General features: G+C 38.3%; 1 protein-coding gene across 3 annotated transcripts in view; it reads left to right on the top strand.

Moving 5' to 3' along the window:
• The window catches only part of FLRT2 (fibronectin leucine rich transmembrane protein 2), a 106,190-nt gene extending 90,265 nt beyond the window's left edge, over positions 1 to 15,925 (top strand). For all 3 annotated transcript variants that reach the window (XM_003924620.4, XM_074392875.1, XM_074392874.1), the window contains exon 2: positions 2,109 to 15,925. In XM_003924620.4, the coding sequence (XP_003924669.3) occupies positions 2,489 to 4,471 (1,983 nt within the window). In that variant the 5' untranslated portion in view covers positions 2,109 to 2,488 and the 3' untranslated portion in view covers positions 4,472 to 15,925. The remainder of the gene's footprint in view (positions 1 to 2,108) is intronic.
• The last annotated feature ends 3,929 nt before the right edge of the window (positions 15,926 to 19,854 follow it).

Here is a 19,854-nt window from a genome sequence, read left to right as displayed (position 1 = left end):
TTTTTTTTTAAGGGAATAGCTGGCTCCCTTTTCAGCAGCGAAATGTATATTAGGTCTTATAAAAAATTAAATAATGCTTGACTTTTTTTTTCTTATTGAGATAGGGTCTTGCTCTGTCACCCAGGCTGGAGTGTAGCAGCATGATCTTGGCCCACCTGTGCCTCCAAGGCTCAGGAGATTCTCCCACCTCAGCCTTCCGAGTGGCAGAGACTACAGGTTCCTCCAACCACACCTGACTAATTTTTCTAATTTTTAGCAGAGATGGGGTTTCACTATGTTGCCCAAGCTGGTCTCCATACCCTGGGCTCAAGCTATATGCCTGCCTCGGCCTCCCAAAGTAGCTGGGATTACAGGTGTAAGCCACCATGGTAAATCAAGCCCAGCCATGCCTGATTTTTAATAAAGCATCACATCTCTCTACTTTTACCTGAAAAAAAAAGATCCCCACCCACACACCTTATATTTCCTAAACAATAAAAAGTGAATTTTACCATTTCTGACCATTGAAGGCATTTTTTTGGCTTCCAATCTTTTAAATTATAGAACACATTTACAATATCCTTGACACTTAAATAACACTTCCAGTGTTCTTTTTTTTCTTTTTTAATTATATTTCTAAAGATAGCTAAGGGAGCAATTTCAAATAGTTCCTCTGCGCTTTTAAATGTAAGTTGTTTCAATCTCCGTGTGTTGGTGAGAATTAAGAGACTCGCAGCTTGCCATGTTCTGTCTTGTTAGCTTATTTTATAGGGAAATCAAATCTGGCACCTTTCAATTAACTTCTTTACCTCTCTAATCTAAAAACAGATGGAATACATTCTGATGCAAGAAGGCACGATTACTATCTGTAGATTGCCTTGACTTCCTCAACTGTGTCTTCTGTCATTTCAAAATTTGCTAAAAGACCTCTTATAAAAGCAGGAAAGCACAGTCGGAGGAAGGTGGTAGTGTTGAAAAATAATTTACCCCTAGTCGTGAGCTTGGCAACTCTTCAAGGGATCAAAATGGCATATCTCATCTGGACTTAGAGATCCCAAAGGAGTAGATAAGTGGAAATGTTTTGTGGGCTGGAGCTTGGTCATTCTCCTCAGTGGCTTGAGTGCAAGCTATTTTGGAGGAAGATAAAGAGGAAGGCAGACAAGAAGTGGGAAAGAAAAAAGTCTCTCTGCCTTCATACGTGTTTCTGTTTACTACATTTATACTACTTTTTTTAAAATAATTTTTTTCTTTGAATAATTTTTAAAATTATGTGGTAATGTGGTTATGACATGTTTAGTAACAAAGAGAAAAATAAATAATGATTCCAATTTTGTTAAGTATATGTGTAGAAAAAAGGGAGGTAAGTATGCAAATCGGATCAGTTACCTCTGGGTGATTATTTCATGAATAATCTCTATCACCATTATACTATATTCTTTATATTTTATTTTCTAAAATTTTCCATTAGGCATGAATAAGCTTTTGTATCAGAGTTTTAAAATACATTTTAAAGGGAAATGGCAACTTACTCAGCTACAGTTATTTAATGGCTAGTATATGAAAGTTCATATATAGTAAATGTATTTGGAAATATAATCCACTTGGAATAATTTTTCAGTAAGGATGCATCTTTTTAAGTGACTTTATTAGTCTCCATTTTGCATTTGTAAAATACGTAAGTATGCAGGGCTTCACATTTCTCCGTTCACTTTTGCTAGCTGTCAGTCATCACCTCCACCTTGAAACAAGACTACGAACAGTAGGATTTGTAGATAATTGTCATTAACTGATTGACTGGATTCAGCAATGTGCCTGTTACAATTAAGTGTTTGGATATGCAAATAGATAAATATTAGATAGAAAGAGAAGGTACTGATTGGGATATAAAATTCACAATACAATTGTTGATAGTGACAGGTAACAGCATGATATTCTTTTGAAGATACTATATTATTTCCTGAATACCTTTTCAACTAAATTCCCGTTATTTGAAATGCCACTTAATGCCATCCCCCGCCTCTTAACATTTGTCCCAATCTCATTGTTTTTGAAAGGCTCGGGGTCACACTGGCTCTTCTTTCATTACTACCTTTAACTGATCATTTCTTCTTTTTTTTCCCCTACTACAGATTGCAGATTGAGCTTAACCAAGGAGTTTGTAGGCTAATCAAGCCTGGCTTGACCTACGAAAGAAGAAGAGAGCTTTGCCTGCCCACTTGGGCTTGTGTTGACTCGGCTGATAACTTGCCATCACCCGTTGCCAGTGTGGAAAATTCTCCCTGTTGAATTTTTTTGCACATGGAGGACAGCAGCAAAGAGGGCAACACAGGCTGATAAGACCAGGGACAGCAGGGAGATTATTTTACCATACGCCCTCAGGACGTTCTCTCTAGCTGGAGTTCTGGACTTTGACAGAACCACATCCAGTCATCTTGATTTTGCTATCCGGTTTTTTTTTTTTTCTTTTTATTTTCCCCACCACATTGTATTTTATTTCTGTACTTCAGAAATGGGCCTACAGACCACAAAGTGCCCCAGCCATGGGGCATTTTTCCTGAAGTCTTGGCTTATCATTTCCCTGGGGCTTTACTCACAGGTGTCCAAACTCCTGGCTTGCCCTAGTGTGTGCCGCTGCGACAGGAACTTTGTCTACTGTAATGAGCGAAGCTTGACCTCAGTGCCTCTTGGGATCCCGGAGGGCGTAACCGTACTCTACCTCCACAACAACCAAATTAATAATGCTGGATTTCCTGCGGAACTGCACAGTGTACAGTCGGTGCACACGGTCTACCTGTACGGCAACCAACTGGACGAATTCCCCATGAACCTTCCCAAGAATGTCAGAATTCTCCATTTGCAGGAAAACAATATTCAGACCATTTCACGGGCCGCTCTTGCCCAGCTCTTGAAGCTCGAAGAGCTGCACCTGGATGACAACTCCATATCCACAGTGGGGGTGGAAGACGGGGCCTTCCGGGAGGCTATCAGCCTCAGATTGTTGTTTTTGTCGAAGAATCACCTGAGCAGTGTACCTGTTGGGCTTCCAGTGGACTTGCAAGAGCTGAGAGTAGATGAAAATCGAATTGCTGTCATATCAGACATGGCCTTCCAGAATCTCACGAGCTTGGAGCGTCTGATTGTGGACGGGAACCTCCTGACCAACAAGGGTATCGCCGAGGGCACCTTCAGCCATCTCACCAAGCTCAAGGAATTTTCCATCGTACGTAATTCGCTGTCTCGCCCTCCTCCCGATCTCCCAGGTACACATCTGATCAGGCTCTATCTGCAGGACAACCAGATAAACCACATCCCTCTGACAGCCTTCTCCAACCTCCGCAAGCTGGAGCGGCTGGATATCTCCAACAACCAGCTGCGGATGCTGACTCGAGGGGTTTTTGATAATCTCTCCAACCTGAAGCAGCTCACTGCTCGGAATAACCCTTGGTTTTGTGACTGCAGTATTAAATGGGTCACGGAATGGCTCAAATATATCCCTTCATCTCTCAACGTGCGGGGTTTCATGTGCCAAGGTCCCGAACAAGTCCGGGGAATGGCCGTCAGGGAATTAAATATGAATCTTCTGTCGTGTCCCACCACGACCCCCGGCCTGCCTCTCTTCACCCCAGCCCCGAGTACAGCTTCTCCGACCACGCAGCCTCCCACCCTCTCCATTCCAAACCCAAGCAGAAGCCACACGCCTCCAACTCCTCCCACATCCAAACTTCCCACGATTCCTGACTGGGATGGCAGAGAAAGAGTGACCCCACCGATCTCTGAACGGATCCAGCTCTCTATCCATTTCGTGAATGATACTTCCATTCAAGTCAGCTGGCTCTCTCTCTTCACCGTGATGGCATACAAACTCACCTGGGTGAAAATGGGCCACAGTTTGGTAGGGGGCATCGTTCAGGAGCGCATAGTCAGCGGTGAGAAGCAACACCTGAGCCTGGTGAATCTAGAGCCCCGATCCACCTACCGGATTTGTTTAGTGCCACTGGATGCTTTTAACTACCGCGCGGTAGAGGACACCATTTGTTCAGAGGCCACTACCCATGCCTCCTATCTCAACAACGGCAGCAACACGGCGTCCAGCCACGAGCAGACGACATCCCACAGCGTGGGCTCCCCCTTTCTGCTGGCGGGCTTGATCGGGGGCGCTGTGATATTCGTGCTCGTGGTCTTGCTCAGCGTCTTTTGCTGGCACATGCACAAAAAGGGGCGCTACACCTCCCAGAAGTGGAAATACAACCGGGGCCGGCGGAAAGATGATTATTGCGAGGCAGGCACCAAGAAGGACAACTCCATCCTGGAGATGACAGAAACCAGTTTTCAGATCGTCTCCTTAAATAACGATCAGCTCCTTAAAGGAGATTTCAGACTGCAGCCCATTTACACCCCAAATGGGGGCATTAATTACACAGACTGCCATATCCCCAACAACATCCGATACTGCAACAGCAGCGTGCCAGACCTGGAGCACTGCCATACGTGACAGCCAGAGGCCCAGCGTGATCAAGGACGACGATTAAACTCTTGAGAACACACTCGTGTGTGCACATAAAGACACGCAGATTACATTTGATAAATGTTACACAGATGCATTTGTGCATTTGAATACTCTGTAATTTATACGGTGTACTATATAATGGGATTTAAAAAAAAAGTGCTATCTTTTCTATCTCAAGTTAATTACAAACAGTTTTGTAACTCTTTGCTTTTTAAATCTTAAAAAAAAAAATAGATGCTGAAGTACTGTACAGGGTTGTACAATGAGAACCCAATGCCAAGGCAAAAGAACGAGTGATTCTTCCTTAGGATACACATCAACCACTTTGCTGTTGAAGCTGTCAGAATAAATTCCTGGTGGTTAGATGAAAGGGCAGATTAAATTGACTCATCAGGGTAAGAGGAATAATATGCGTAAAACAAGAAATGGCCCAGATATTTTCACACGATTTCTATGCCTCCGGGTCTGGAAGACAGGTAAAAAAATTCTAGCATGTAAGAATGGAGGTAGTTACCCTGATTTGACCCAGTGTGGGAAATGCTGAAAGCACCAGGAGGAAGTCAGTTCCGGTGCAATAAGTTAACCCGGCCTGACAGAATCAAGAAAATTGAGATGAAATTTGAAAAAACCTGTAAACACAGGGGTTGGCTTTCTGACTGGGAACGTAAAAATCACGCTTTGTGCTTCCCTGCCCCTATGTGATAACAGAGTTAAGAGACTTGAGTCTGATTTCAGTCATCTTCAGGGACCGGTCTGATGTTGTAGAAAGAAAACTCCCTTTAAAAGTGTTACTATTCAAATCATATGTCAGGTTGAATCACATTCAACAGAGATATATTCTAGAATACTTTTTTAGAAGAGGCTAATAAAATAAAGGGAAGAATTATATTGAATGGAATTATTTTTGATAACGAGAATTATTTGGGTAGATTCATTGAGGCTATGTCAACATGATATATAGACCAACAGGTGATCAATATTTGGAAAATACACCGATGTCTTATTTAAAAATTACCCTGCTATTTAGACAAAAACAAATGATCAGTGGTTCCGTAATGTCAGCCGACTTTGTCAGTATCATGTTGAAATAGCTTGAAGTAATATCTTTTATCCCTTGGCAAAGTCTTGTCTTCCAATCATCTCCCATATATTTTCATAATCAATTGTTTGTGCCACTTTTGTTTTTCTCCCTCTGCTCAGTATTTCAAGGAAAATTATGGATGCCAGTCTTGGCTGCACAAAATATTCGTATGTACTTACACATTTTAAAATGCATACTAATTTTCACTGCTAATAATTCTGTAAGGACACATCAAAGATGGCCAAAATAATGAAGTTTTTTGAAAGCAATGCCTGATTTCCGACTTGGACTGACTTTGATCTTGTTCCACTTTTGAAATTTCATTTGTTCCTTTTCCATCATGGATGTTCCTCTACTTCGAAAATTGTGGAGGGATAATCAGTCTTATGTTAGCAGGACAACCCATGAAACACAAGGCAGAGAGTGAGTGAAGACTTGTTCCCCTAATCCTTGCAGAGTAGAACATAGAAAAGAGAGGGACGTCCATGCTTAATTCCAGAGATTTTTGAGGCAGCATCTTCAGAAAACACGTAATTTAATCTTCTCCATCCTTAGATATAGAAGGGCTATGGATCACGTACATTATCAAAAATGACTCCCTTAAGAAAAAAAGTCTTTTTAATATCATATTTAAACATTTCACTCTGTGCTTCATATTTCTTTCACCACTGGCCATTATAGAGACCCATGAAGAAAATGTCACAATCATCTTACTTGCTCTCTCTCTCTGTCTCTCAGCAGAATAAAACTGTGATGTGTCTTCTTTGTAAAAGTTTAGGTATAAAATGCTATGCAACTTTTTCTTTATAGTAAGAGCTTTATTCTCTTTCATAATATACCCCAACTTATATGTTTTAATCTCCCTTGTCCCTCCAAATAAGCAGAAAATACAACTGCAACTGTAAGTCGTAGATGCAAGAATTGAAACTGTGCAGTCAGTAGAGCTGAACTTAGCTATGAATTAATTTAAATTAATTCTAAAGTGACTCTGGTTTCCGTTTTAGTCTATTAGTTAGAAGGTTTTGGCTGGTTTTTTTTTTTTTTTGTTTGTTTGTTTTGTTTTGTTTTTTTTTTTTTGTTTTTTTTTTTTTGTTTTTTTTTGTTTTTAAGTTAGGTCCACACAGGGAAGGGAGAAGAGTCTGTGAAGATAATCAGCGTAGCAGTGAGACACTGAAAATCAAGACAATGACATGGGGGTTTTGTGTACTTACCTGGATAATTCCTTTCCACTGTCCTCTTCCCCTTGGCTGTGTAGATAAAACTGTGCATTCAAATGATGGTACTTTGACTTTTGAGGGTTTTTATTTTTGTTATTCACAAAATAATCATTCTCATTTATTTGTATTGTATGTTTAACCCCCAGTGGGATTTTTGGCTGCTGAAACTGCTTTGGGCCAGGAAGAACAAGGATGAAGAGGTTCCTGTCATTTCTTATGGGGTTTACAGAATTATTTGGGGCTTCAGTGGTACAATGGAGACAGTCATGTGGAATGCTTTAAGATGGTCTGACAGGGTCCCTTTGCGGGAGGTGTTCCTGAAGAGATTGAATCTAGTAATAGGCTTTATTTTCATCTTGTGCACAACATGACAAAGACTGCTAAGATTGAAATCTGTCTCCCATTGGTTACAACCTCACCTGCACCAGGATAGAAAGCATGTGATGGAATCTGTGATGTCTAATGTGTCTTACGAAAATTGCTGAACCACTGTCCCTGGGGGATTCTGCTTTGATTGGCATTTGTAGTCACAGGAATGTATTTTTGCTGATATATCTGCTCTGTGTTTGGGCCTCTCTTGCTGTCATTATGATGTATTTTGAGATGATTAGCCAAGAGTCAAGGTTGAGAGTTCAGGCCAAGACCATGGAAAAAAAGCTGTGCTCACTGGCTGATAAACAGCTCAATGCTACCTGACCAAATGAGGTGATTCAGATAGAATCTGGTCACTAACTGTCACTGACAGAAGACATTGAAAAGGAAGAGGCAGAGTCTTGATCACAAGGATATATTGACAGTTGTCTATAGCCAGGGTGGTTTTTAATACCTGCTTGTTTAGGGAGGTATGTTTGATTATAGAGAGACTCTGGGCTATTTTCCAACACTGTCAGATGCGTTAGCAGCCCACTGCATGGGACAGTTGAAGGCAGATACAAGAAATGTATCCCCTGCCTATTTTCCTTGTGTATCAAATGAAAAACATTCTCCCCTGTGAGAAATATTTCTAATTATCTGGATGTTTGTTGAAAATATATTAGACATTTTCCCTGAGGTTAAACAAAAAGTATAATGTGACCAGTCTGATAAAAAGTATTAATGAAGTAGCTAATATTACAGCTCCATTTTCTACTGGCACCTATCATAATGGTCTTAGTCATTTTACACAAATCAGAACTTCCTTCCCCACCGGGGAGGACAACTTCATGCTGCGAGCAAAGCGTCCGTTCTGAACACGAGGCAATATTGTAGTCTACAGGGAGTGGATGCTTCACTTGATCAGCAGATCTCGGCTGCAGAGGCCATCGCAGCTTTTGAAAAGTGAAGTGGTTAATTTCCATTGGTGTCTTTGCTTAGAGCATTTTTCTCTAACCTATAGCAATGAGACATTACATTTTAACTTAGAACATGAGAATAGCAGTTTTGCTCACGACTTACCATTCCAGCCGCATGGGAAAGCAAAGCAGAAAACAGTTCCCCAAAGGGAAAAAGATACACAGGACAAAACAGTTCTTGGTCTTGTCAAACCTTGCCTGATGCTCTTTTTAAAGTAAAATATGAATGCTAAGAAGGTATAACCTAGATCCTTCTCTGTTTTCTTCAGCAGGGGCAAAAGACAGTTTCTAGCAGTGGGGAATGCTTGTCACTGTGGAGAAAGTTTTGTACATGTCTGATACCGTTGTTACAACAAATCAGATTTTTTTCTATAGTTTTTTTTTTTTTTTTCCTAGCTGCATACCCACCAGAAGAGCACAAAGCAAGACCATTGCAACAGGCATTTTAAAATTACTATCAAACATGCACGTGGTGTACACACACACACACACACACACACACACACACGGGGGTGTTTGTAAAGGTGTTCCTGGAATGTAAGATTTATAACTGTTAAAGGCAAGATGAAGGCATCGCCAACTGAGTGTCCTTCACGGGACTAGTGTATATTCACTGAAAGTTAACCTGATGATTTGTTCTTGTTTGAACCATATGCTGATTTGCTTCTGGTTTCTGTTTAGCGTGTTCTCTCTGACAAGGGGCTGGAAGATTCTGCATCACACATCCTCTGAGACCTATCATGTCGCACACTTTGTAAACGACAAACTTCACTCTACACTATACAGTACCTTGTTGATATATTCAGTAAAGTCTTATTTTAAAAGAAAACCACATTGTGTTTATCTGAGTAAGTTCATTGGGATACAGTCAATACTTGTGCTGTTAATGTAAAAGAAACGAGGGCTGCTTCTTGATGCAGGAGGGCAGGAATAAAGGAGGTAATAGGATTTTTGTATTCTCCTATCATGAAGAAAGTCCATTTGATCCTTTTTGTGTGAGAAGTTTATATGTAATTCCCGGGTTCTTTTAAATTTCCCAAGTAAATTGTGTGTTCCTATGAATATCTTTTAGGTGTACATACTTACACAGAGCATCTTATTTTACGTTGATGAAATCTATGTTGTTTAGGATACAGATAATGCCATTGTACTTATCCAATCAGAATAGTCTTTTTCCCTATTTCATAAAAGATGCTATTGGTTTTATTTTTTAATTTTTTAATTTTTTTAAACAGGGTCTCAATGTGTTGCCCAGGCTGGTCTTGAACTCCTGGACCCAAGCGATCATCCTGCCTCAGCCTCCCAAAGCACTGGGATTACAGGCATGAGACACCATGCCCAGCCACACTACTGGTTTTAAATGTCAGTTTTCTTTAAGAATTCTCATAGAACTTTTCTTCATCAGAATTGTTTATAGCACATTCATCCATCCTTTCAATAGGCACTCATGGAAACATATCTATTCATATCCTCAAGTTCAATTCTGATTAGTCTCATATGATTTTTCAGAACTCCTTTTCCAAGCCCCTCTTGGCCATTTCATTAATGATATATTTGACAGAGATTGAATCAAGAAATAAATGTATGAGGTTTCAGTTAGCTAGTATTACTTGTTTGTAAAATCTCTGTTGGAACACTGACTATGAAAGATAGTGTTAGCAGGCAATGCATATTACATTTGGGGGATTTTATCTAAAGTAATGTCCATGCTATTCTTGGGTACTTTTGCCAAGAGTAACAGACCTTATCCTATGCACACTAAACCATTAGTCAAAAAATACCAATATTAATTCAAAATAATTCATTAGCGTCCTCCTACTCTGTTCCAAACACTAAGCTTAGTGATTGGCTGAGTTCAGAGGCCTCACAGAATAATGAAATATGTTCTTAGCCAAATTAAGCATATCTTCTCCCTCACTATGTCCCTGAACAAACCTCTTCGACTGACATATTTACTATTTATCTACTTTCTACAGCACTATGTTAGGGTCTTCCAGGAATTCAGAGGAAAAATATCTGTGAGCCATTAAGGAACTCACAGATCAGGTAATAAACACATAATGCATTCCAGTGTTTCAGAGCCCGTGTAATCACTTTACATCATTAAATTAACAGGACATCTAAAGTGACAGATGTTTCTACCTGTTGGTAAAATGGACACATCTGTCATATATTACATGTTTTTGCTTTTTAATAGATGCAGCAATGAGAGAGTACATCGATAAAGACAGAATTTAATTTTAATTAAAATTTCAAATTTCCACCAAGTATTTGAAAACTTAGAAATTGTATTTTGTAATTACACATGCAGCCTCTTATATTTTTATTAAGCATCACAATGGAAATCAATCTAAAAGAGTTAATAATGGCACCTGACGATTACTAACAACCTATGTTTATATAGATCACATGCAAATTGTGTGATACATATGTTTGGACTTTGTCTTTAAAATAACCCTGTAAGATGCATTATTTTAATTTACAGATTTTAAAATGTAGCTTCAAGAGAAATTAAGTGATTAGACTATAGCTACAAATCCTGTCAATGGCAGAGTTGGGAATTACCCCTTAACATGACTCTTTGGACTCTTAATTGTTTTTCTGCCTCTTAATAAGTTGAGTATCCCTGAGATGGAGTAGCCTTCAGATTTTTCATGATGGAGCTATCATAACTTCTCATGGGATGCATATATTATTATTTATGGCAAATCAAGGGAACATTTTAGAAATCTCAAAATTTCTGTCTTTCAAAGCCCTTGGTCTTCCATTACTACTTTTTATAAAACTGTTTGTGATTATTTGATGGCTGCACTTTTATCTGATTTGAAAGTTTCAGATGGAATCAAGTTATGTCTATACCCATAGGGTGAGCTGAAAGAACTACTAAAAGTTCTTGAGTTATTTTTAGTAACAAATTTGTTTCCTACTTGAGATGTTGCTCTAAGTATTTTGTAGATTCTGCTGAAAAAGCACATATGTCACAATCTATTAGGGCATTAGAAAACGGGCTTCTGAATTTATGCTTTTATTTTGTTCCATAGCATAGATAAAGACTGTGCTTTAGGGGATATTATATAAGCTTCCTTTTCTTTCTTTCCTTTTTTTTTTTTTTTTGGAAGACTAAAAAGGGCAATTCTGTATTTTCCTCCTTTTTTTTTTTTTTATAAGCTTTATTTTCATTGGTTCTACTGAAAGTTAAGGATACAAAAGCTTTTTATGGTAATATCCCAAACTATATGCCATTTTAGCACACACATACCAACTGGTAATCATATCTGTCCTTTTTTTTTTTTTTTTTTTTTTTTGGTATGAAGTCTAAACTAGGTGATAACCCCAATATATCCTTAGGGTAATTCTTGTTATTTCAATGACATAATAAACCTCCATATTGGGTCACTCTTTGCCTAATATAAAACTATGCTGGCTCAGAAAGTCTTCTAAACTCCCTAGTTGGGATAGGATAGGTCTGTGTTGGTTTAGTTTTGATTTCATTCAACAAATACGCACTGAGGCCTGGTAAATTCTGGTGCTGAATAAGAATGTTTTCCAGGGGAGTTAAATTTTGCATATCAAAAATCTTTCTTGGAAGCTGCCGGTTTTTAACACTGGCCTGGGCTATTTCTGCCTCTTTGCTTTCTTTGAGCACTCACATCGCTGTATTTAAATAATCAGCCTAGGATTCTGCTAGTTCCAGCTAGAAGGGTCTCTCAACTGGTTTCTCCTCTTGGTTCTGACTCTGACTTGGTTAAGACCCTTCCTCTAGTCTTTTTCTACATTAGCCTTTCCAACACATTGAAGGACAAAGGGTCATAATCTGTAAAGAATGCCTGAGTATGATACTGTAGTGCTTTCAAAATATGCATTTGTATTGCTTGCAAGACAGAATTCAAACTTTGTGTGACATAGGTATTCTGCTATACATTGCCTCCTGACATCCCTTTCCAGTATTGCCTCCTCCTCCATTACATGCTCTCGATTAGATATATATTTGATATGAGCAAACAAAATTCTTTCAGTTTATGTTCCTGGAATCTCAAGCTCCTTCAAACCACCGTATATTTGCTCAAGGTCTTTCATCCTATGACACTCTCCTTTGCCTGATGACGTATTTTTCCTTTAAGACGCAAGTCAAATGCCCCTCTTCTAAAGCTGCTGGAATCACACCTGACCCTATTGTGCAGTCGATATAACTTTAAAATACTTCTATTTTTAGAATCTATGTATTGTAATTTTTTCGTGAGTCTGCTTCATGCTTATACACTGGGGCCTCTGGAGAAAGAGAACATCTATCAATTGCTGTAACTCGCCCAGTGTTGAGAGCCACGCTCAGGCCCTGGTGGGTGCCCACCTAGGGCACAAGAGCCATACTGTCAGTCTCTTATTGCCAGATGGCTTTAAAAAAAATAAAGAATCAGAAAGAGCTATGGAGTTCTGAATTATGCAAAATTAGCCTTGCTCAAACAACACAGTATGCATTGTATGAGAAAAACCCAAATATATGTATTTTCTTAAAAATCTCTTGGTTACCCATCAACATTTTTAAGAGAAATTTTGTTTTTCTGGTTATTTGGTAGCCACACATCTAATTTGAAAGATTTAGATGGAATCAGGATATGTCTATGTTCACAAGGTGTGCTGAGAGAACAATTATTATGACTTGAAAAACATTCTTTTTTCTTTTCTTTCTTTTTCGTTTTCTTTTTTCTTTTCTTTTTTTCTTTTTCTTTTTTTTTTTTTTTTTTTGAGATGGAGTTTCACTCTCACCCAGGCTGGAATGCAGTGGCATAATCTTGGCTCACTGCAACCTCTATCTCCCAGGTTCAAGCCTCAGCTTCCCTAGTAGCTGGGGTTACAAGTACCCACCACCATGCTCAGCTAGTGTTTTGCATTTTTAGTAGAGACGGGGTTTCCACCATGTTGACTCTGCTAGTCTCCTGACCTCAGGTGATCCTCCCCCATCGGCCTCCCAAAGTGCTGGGATAACAGGTGTGAGCCACCACACCCAGTCAAGAACATCCTTGTTATAAATTACAGACAATCTCAAAACTGAACCAACCTGCAGAAAAACATACAAAGAGATATCTTTATAAATCATCTTGCAACAAAATATCACCATCGTGAAAAGTCCACAAAGCACAAGTAGACACAGTTAAACATTTTGACAGTTTGCCAGTCAAAATGAATTCTTCACATGTGGAAAGCTGAGAGAGATTCTTTTTTTTTTTTCATTTTCATCAGCAAAATTAAGAGACAGTCATTATTCACTATGTCATATCCCATATAAAAATATAGCAAATACCATTTAAAGGTTCACATTGTGTTATCTTGGTTATTGCCATGAGAATAAATAATCTTTCCTAGAAATCATATACCCATAAAGAAGAAGGGAGTGGAGAGTGGTAGTTACTAAAAAATCATTTGGAAATCAAGGTGACTGACTTTGGAATTCTGCTTCAGTCACTGACCTGCCAGTTGGCCTTGGCAATAACTTTCACTTTATGGTTATCAGTGTACTTTTACTAAAATGGGGACTATGATGTCTAACTCAAATGCTGGTTGTCAAAATTAAAGGCATGTGTAGTAGTTGACACAGTATCTGGCACTGCATATGCATTGAATAAATGACATTAAGCACCATGTATTTTTCATGCAGATGTAATTCAAAAGCACATGGTGACAAATTGCCACCTTTTTATGATGAACACCAGATTTCCCATGTATTAAGGTCAGAACTGCAGGTAGAGATGATCTATTTAAAGGTAATTAGCATACAGAATTCCTCATAACACTCAATAATTTACACAACCATTATCACGACTAGTCTATCAGAAAGTGTTTCATTTCATTATTTTCTATTGTTTCTGGGGGGAAAGCTGGGGAAGATGAGGTGCCATGGGATAGATAACACACAAACATGGCAGGGCTTTTTTATCATGGCAAGTGGGATCATTGAAAAACATTGTTGAACAGAAAGAGAACAGACTTCCTTATAGTGTAGTATACATTCTATCCGGTCATTAGAGTACATATAGGTGTGGTTATTGCTGAAAGTTAATTCAGAATAGGTGGACATCAAAAGAGCATCAGGAATGAGCATTCAGAAGACACTGGAAATCAAAATGCTAAAAACAAAATCAAGATAAGCTGAGTGCAGTGGCCCATGCCTACAATCACAGCACTTTGGGAGGCCAAGGTGGGAGGTTTGCTTGAAGTCAGGATTTCCAGACCAGCCTGGGCAACACAGTCAGACCCCAGATCACATCTCTTTCTAAAAAAAAAAATAGCCAAATATGGTGACATGTTCCTATAGTCCCAGATACTTGGGAGGCTGAAGCAGGAGGATCACCTGAGCCCAGAAGATCAAGGTTATACTGAGCTCTGATTGTGCCACTGCACTTCAGCTTGGGCAACCAAGCAAAGCCCTGTCTAAAAAAAAAAAAAAAAAGGGTAATACATTTCTGATTTTCTGTTTCAGAAATCTATCATTTTAATTAAGACACAGTTTTATTTTATTTAGGTACACCACCAAGTATGGCATCTAAATCCACACGTGGTTTGCTGAGAGTGGGGATGGTAGCAGTCAAATGGAAGAACATTTTAATGTCTCTGCAATGCAGATGCAATAGTCTGCCACCTGTCATGCAGTTACTTTTTTCAATCAACATCATTATTAACTTTGTAATCTGGTTGTTATTAAGAGACATGCACCCTCTTCAGCTGGGTGATGTTGTTTACTTTCTGCACACTTTGTGGTAGTTAATAGTCTCAAAGCAATTCACTCATTATGGTCTGTTTTAGCATTATTTTCCTTTCTACTTACGTCTTTTCCTTGCTCAATAAATGCAGAAGTTCGAATATTTGATGATGGAGAAAAAATACTTTCTCAGTCCTGACTGCATGATTTAATTGGTTTCAGGACAGTTATTTGGCAAGTATCAATGGGTACTGGCATTCTTGTGGTCTACTGCCAATCTCTATTCTATTTGGACTAGTGTCTGTTTTGATTGGTTGGCCTCGGCTCTCCTGTTTTTAAATATTTCACATGTCTGCCCTCATTAGTTGGAACACAGATTGCTTATTAGTGTATCTGAAGTAAGATGATCCAAGAAGTGAACTGTTTTGTAATGGAAGCCGATTATATCTAACAGAGAGCAACAGTGTCTATTAAGACTGTAGCCTATTGGATGGGAAGCTGTATTATGCAAACATGATGACTCCCAATATTGTGAGTACAATGCTGTGTACAGCTAAACTCAAGTCTGGGCTCATACTAACCTTGGTCCTTGGGCATGTTCATGCTTCAGTTTTCTTATCTGTACATGGGTTAATAACAATACTCACCTCAGCAGTAACCATACTTCACAGTGCCTGACACATATAAAGTGCTCAATAAATGTCAGCTACTTTCTGAAAATATGTGGAATTAGTGTGCAAAAAATTGGGCTACATAATTCAAATCTCCTTTATATCTTGGGTAAGACCACTTCTCTCTCTGGCTTGTTTCTTCTAGTCAAAAGCACAGGTATTTGGTTGATCTCCCAAGTTATTTTGGACCTTAAATTCTGTTTTACGCTTGCTCATTTTCTATGTAGTTTTGACTTAGCTCATTGGACTGATTTATGTTCTGTGTTCTTTTAAAATTCAGGAAGATGTGTACAGGATAGATAGAGCAAATATGTAAACACTCAGTTTCATTGACTTTAATATACAGGCTAACATGTTTCCATTAGTTATAATAACCTTAAGCTTGATATGTTTGGGAAGCAACCTGCATAATCATTAAAAGCAGGACTTACAGAATAACAAAGAACTGTGACTTGGTAACTGTGTGATATTATTTTATGTCCCCAAGCTGCCAGTTTTCTCCTACACGAAATGAGGTACTAATACTTTTAAGGATTTAATTATATGACTTATGTAGTCTTCACTGCAGTGGTTGGCATATAGTCAAACCCATTATGGCTGAAAGATTACAAATGAATAGAAAGAGAAGCAAGTGAAAACAAAACTCATTAGTTGAATCACCTCTCCCGCAAAACAAGGAAATGCAAACTATATTACTAAATAGAATATTTATAAAATACTTTATTTCAGTAAAAATTATCAAAGATGGATTTTTCTACAATAAAAATTATTTCTGAAAATATTGAATATATTTTTATTTTTTCAGGCCTTTACATAACAGCTATTGAACTCCAATATTTGACAGAAAAGGAATATGAAAAGTATAGCTAAAAATATTAAATAATAAATGTAGTTTATTTTTGATGGAATCGAACAGATTTTAACCCTGCTTTTGCCACTTTTATCTGAACCTTGAACAAGTGTACAATTATGGTTTAAAAAAAGAAAGGTGACAAGTTTTTAGAATAATTAGGAAATTCTTCTTTCCAGGACCTTCAACACATTTATAAACCACTATTTAGCAGGTAACAATGGAATGTTAATTTCAAAATATTTAGTGTTTAAAGTGGTTGCCTAAGAATACCTGCCAGTGAACACTAGTTTTGTTTGATCACATAAGACACCTGAATACAATCAACATTGCTTTATTAAGATATTTATATAATACACATTTCCAATAATTGGTAATAGTCTAATGATTGATATTTTAAATTAATGGCTTGTAATTGTGTAATTGGAAAGTGGTCCTTGGGACTCAGATTGAGGCATCATTATCTATTCTTTTATAAGCTGTTATTTACGCTTTTCATTAGTTAGCTGTTTGTTATGAAATCTTTAAAAGTTCATTAATTCTGTAAAGGGAATTTATTAAAATGCAACCAAATTAGCAAAATAATTTTTTAAAGTTAGTTTTAAATATTATGCTACCCCTATAGAGGACCAAAGTAATATTTTAAAAGGATTTTATCAAAGTAAATATAATACAAGTATTTGGTGGTATTTGTATTGCTAACATTAAAATTCTACCTGGCAGTTCAAAGAACATCATTAATATTGTTTAAATGTAAGAAAATCAAAGGCGAAGTCACTTGTGAGAAACACACACACACACACACACACACACACACACACACATTCTTATTAATCTCAACTAATTATAGTGACAGAAACTCAAAATTACAGAGATGCATTTGAAATAGTTTATTTCAGCAAATATAGCTGTCACTATTGAATGAATTAATCTAAAGGAAATCTATTTTTAAAAGCCAGCATAAACCGAAAAGTAAACAACAAACCATCTTAAGGAAAATAAAAAGAAAGATAAATAAAATGTTTATACAAAATTACAAACATTTTGGGCCAGGCGCAGTGGCTCATGCCTATAATCCCAGCACTTTGGGAGGCCAAGATGGGTGAATCATTTGAGGTTAGCAGTTTGACAGCAGCCTGGAAAACATGGTGAAATATAAAATGTACAACATGATGAAATACTAAAAATAGAATAATTAGCTGGGCGTGGTGGCAGGCACCTGTAATCCCAGCTACTCAGGAGGCTGAGGCAGGAGACTCGCTTGAACCTGGGAAGCAGAGGTTGCAGTGAGCCGAGATCGTGCCACTGTACTCCAGCCTAAGCCACAGAGTGAGACTCTGTTTCAAAAAAAAAAGGAAAAAAAAAAAAAAAGACTAACATTCTAATAGGCAAAACAAAACTGTTTTACAAAACAATAAAGTGGGCAAGTAAATAGTGGTGTGACTCATTTTTAGGGAAGAATAAGCAGCATGTTTTGGTAGATAAATGTAAATACATTTTGAACATACAAATCATTTCTGGCATAGGTACAAGTTTAACTGATCAAGTGTAATTTGTAAGCTATAAAAAATTTTCATCTACACCAAAAAGTTATTAAAAGCATTAACAAGTAGTTGAAAATATTATCCCTCCAAGTATTAGAAAGTTGAATTGATGTAATTAAAAGTCATTTAAGAATCATCATGGCATAGACATGGTAGGAATGGCATTAGCTTTGGCGTTCAAATATTGACTCGTTCACTTACCAGCTGTGTCCGCTAGTCAAATAACTTCACCTCTTTAATGTCTAGTTTCATATTTTTTAAAAGGTGTAACAAAAACGTGTAGCTCAGTGTTGGTGTGAGAATTAATTTAAAGTTACTAGCACAGTGTCTAGTAAATACAGTTGCTTTGTTATGTGGACCCCATCCAACATTCTTTCTTTCCTGTTCTGTCACTCCTGGTAGAAATAAGTGCTTTTCCATGCTCCTGGAATGACGGCAAACATCCCGAGTCTGCCCTTCCATGAAAATCTCAGACAGAGAAGGGGACCTTCTCATGTGACCAGGAGTGAAGTAGCTTTGAGACTGGTTACACCATTCCTGCCATATTCCTTGGGTGGCCTCATTTATCGCTTGTCTTAAGGGAAGATTCGAAACAATAGTTTTCTTTGGAGGTTCCGTGGATGTCTCTGGAAGAGCTGGTAGAGCACACTCTCTTGCAAATTTTTCATGTTATCATCACCCACCAGTGGCAATAAAAGGGTTAATTATATGCACCCATATAGTGGTGTCATTTAAAGGGAATTTAAATTCTCTCCTCCACCATCCTCCACTATGCTGGAAATGCCTGTCATCCTCACTCTTCATACCAAGCATCACTGCCAAAATGTATACACATTAATTACTTAGATTTTCAAGAATTGAAATATTTAGTAACCCTTATGATGGAAACTGGGAGTAGGTGGCTTATCCACATGTAACAATTACAGGTAGAGAATAGGATAAAGAACAACCGAGTATGAGAGAAAGGAGACATGGAAGAGTCTGACACACGGGCCGTTAGGATGGACAGACGCCACCGCGGAGAGCAAGGCTTGCCTGTGTGCTTGGCGCTCCTGGAAATGCTCTGGTTCTATCGGCAGGGAGCCTTACTGGTAGCTCCTTGCTTGTTGCCCAGGTTGAAGCGAGAGTGCTTTGCCATGGTTCCGTCCTTTTCTCCAGGCAATACTTACCGATGACTGACAGTTATTGGGGTAGGAAATCTTAGACACCTTACTCCAGCTCAGATCGGCTCCGATGGGTTGCAGGCTCAGTTTAGGCTTCCCTTGAGATTTCACAATGGCTGCACTTCTCCCCCTACCAGTTCTGTTTTTTTCTATGTTTTCCACAGATGTCAGTTGCAAAAACCCTCCCAAGTAAGCCTCTAGTATGCTGCTCTGTCTCAAGAGTCTGCTTCCTTGGGAACCCCACCTGCTACATACAGTCTCCTTCACTCTTCTTCTCAAGGCTGTCTTGAATTCCTCCAACAACAGAGCTATAATTATGTGAAGGTGTAAGGCCGGGCCCAAAGGATTTTTTTTTTACTTATTGAGCAGAGCAAAGTAACATTAATTCATGTTATAACCACTGACTGTTCAAATTCCATGAATTTAAATGATGCACCTGACCATATATAAGGCTCAGATTTTGCTGCAGGTTTTCAAACCTGTTTTGATTTTTAATCGGGACTGACTTTTTCCCCTTCTCTTATGATTGTCAAATAACCTTGGTACAGTTAAAAATAAAAGATTAAAAAACACACAGTGCCAAAAAGCAAACAAAAATTAGCTAACAATCAATTCTTCGAATGAAGCCCAGTGAACCTAAGTGTATCAACTCTATCTGAAAATTAAAATGTCCAAGAAAATGACAATCAAAACGATTGGTGCATTAGGATAAGTGTCTCCTGTAGACAGATAAAAACTAAACTGAAACTAAAAAAAAAAATTCCATAGCAGGCAGTATCTATTCTGTAACAATGTTCTCTCATGACCCAGTTATATT

This window comes from Saimiri boliviensis, chromosome 2, assembly GCF_048565385.1.
Source record: "Saimiri boliviensis isolate mSaiBol1 chromosome 2, mSaiBol1.pri, whole genome shotgun sequence".
Taxonomy (NCBI): domain Eukaryota; kingdom Metazoa; phylum Chordata; class Mammalia; order Primates; family Cebidae; genus Saimiri; species Saimiri boliviensis.
Note: the sequence above shows the minus strand (reverse complement) of the source record. Positions and strands in the feature narration are given on the sequence as shown.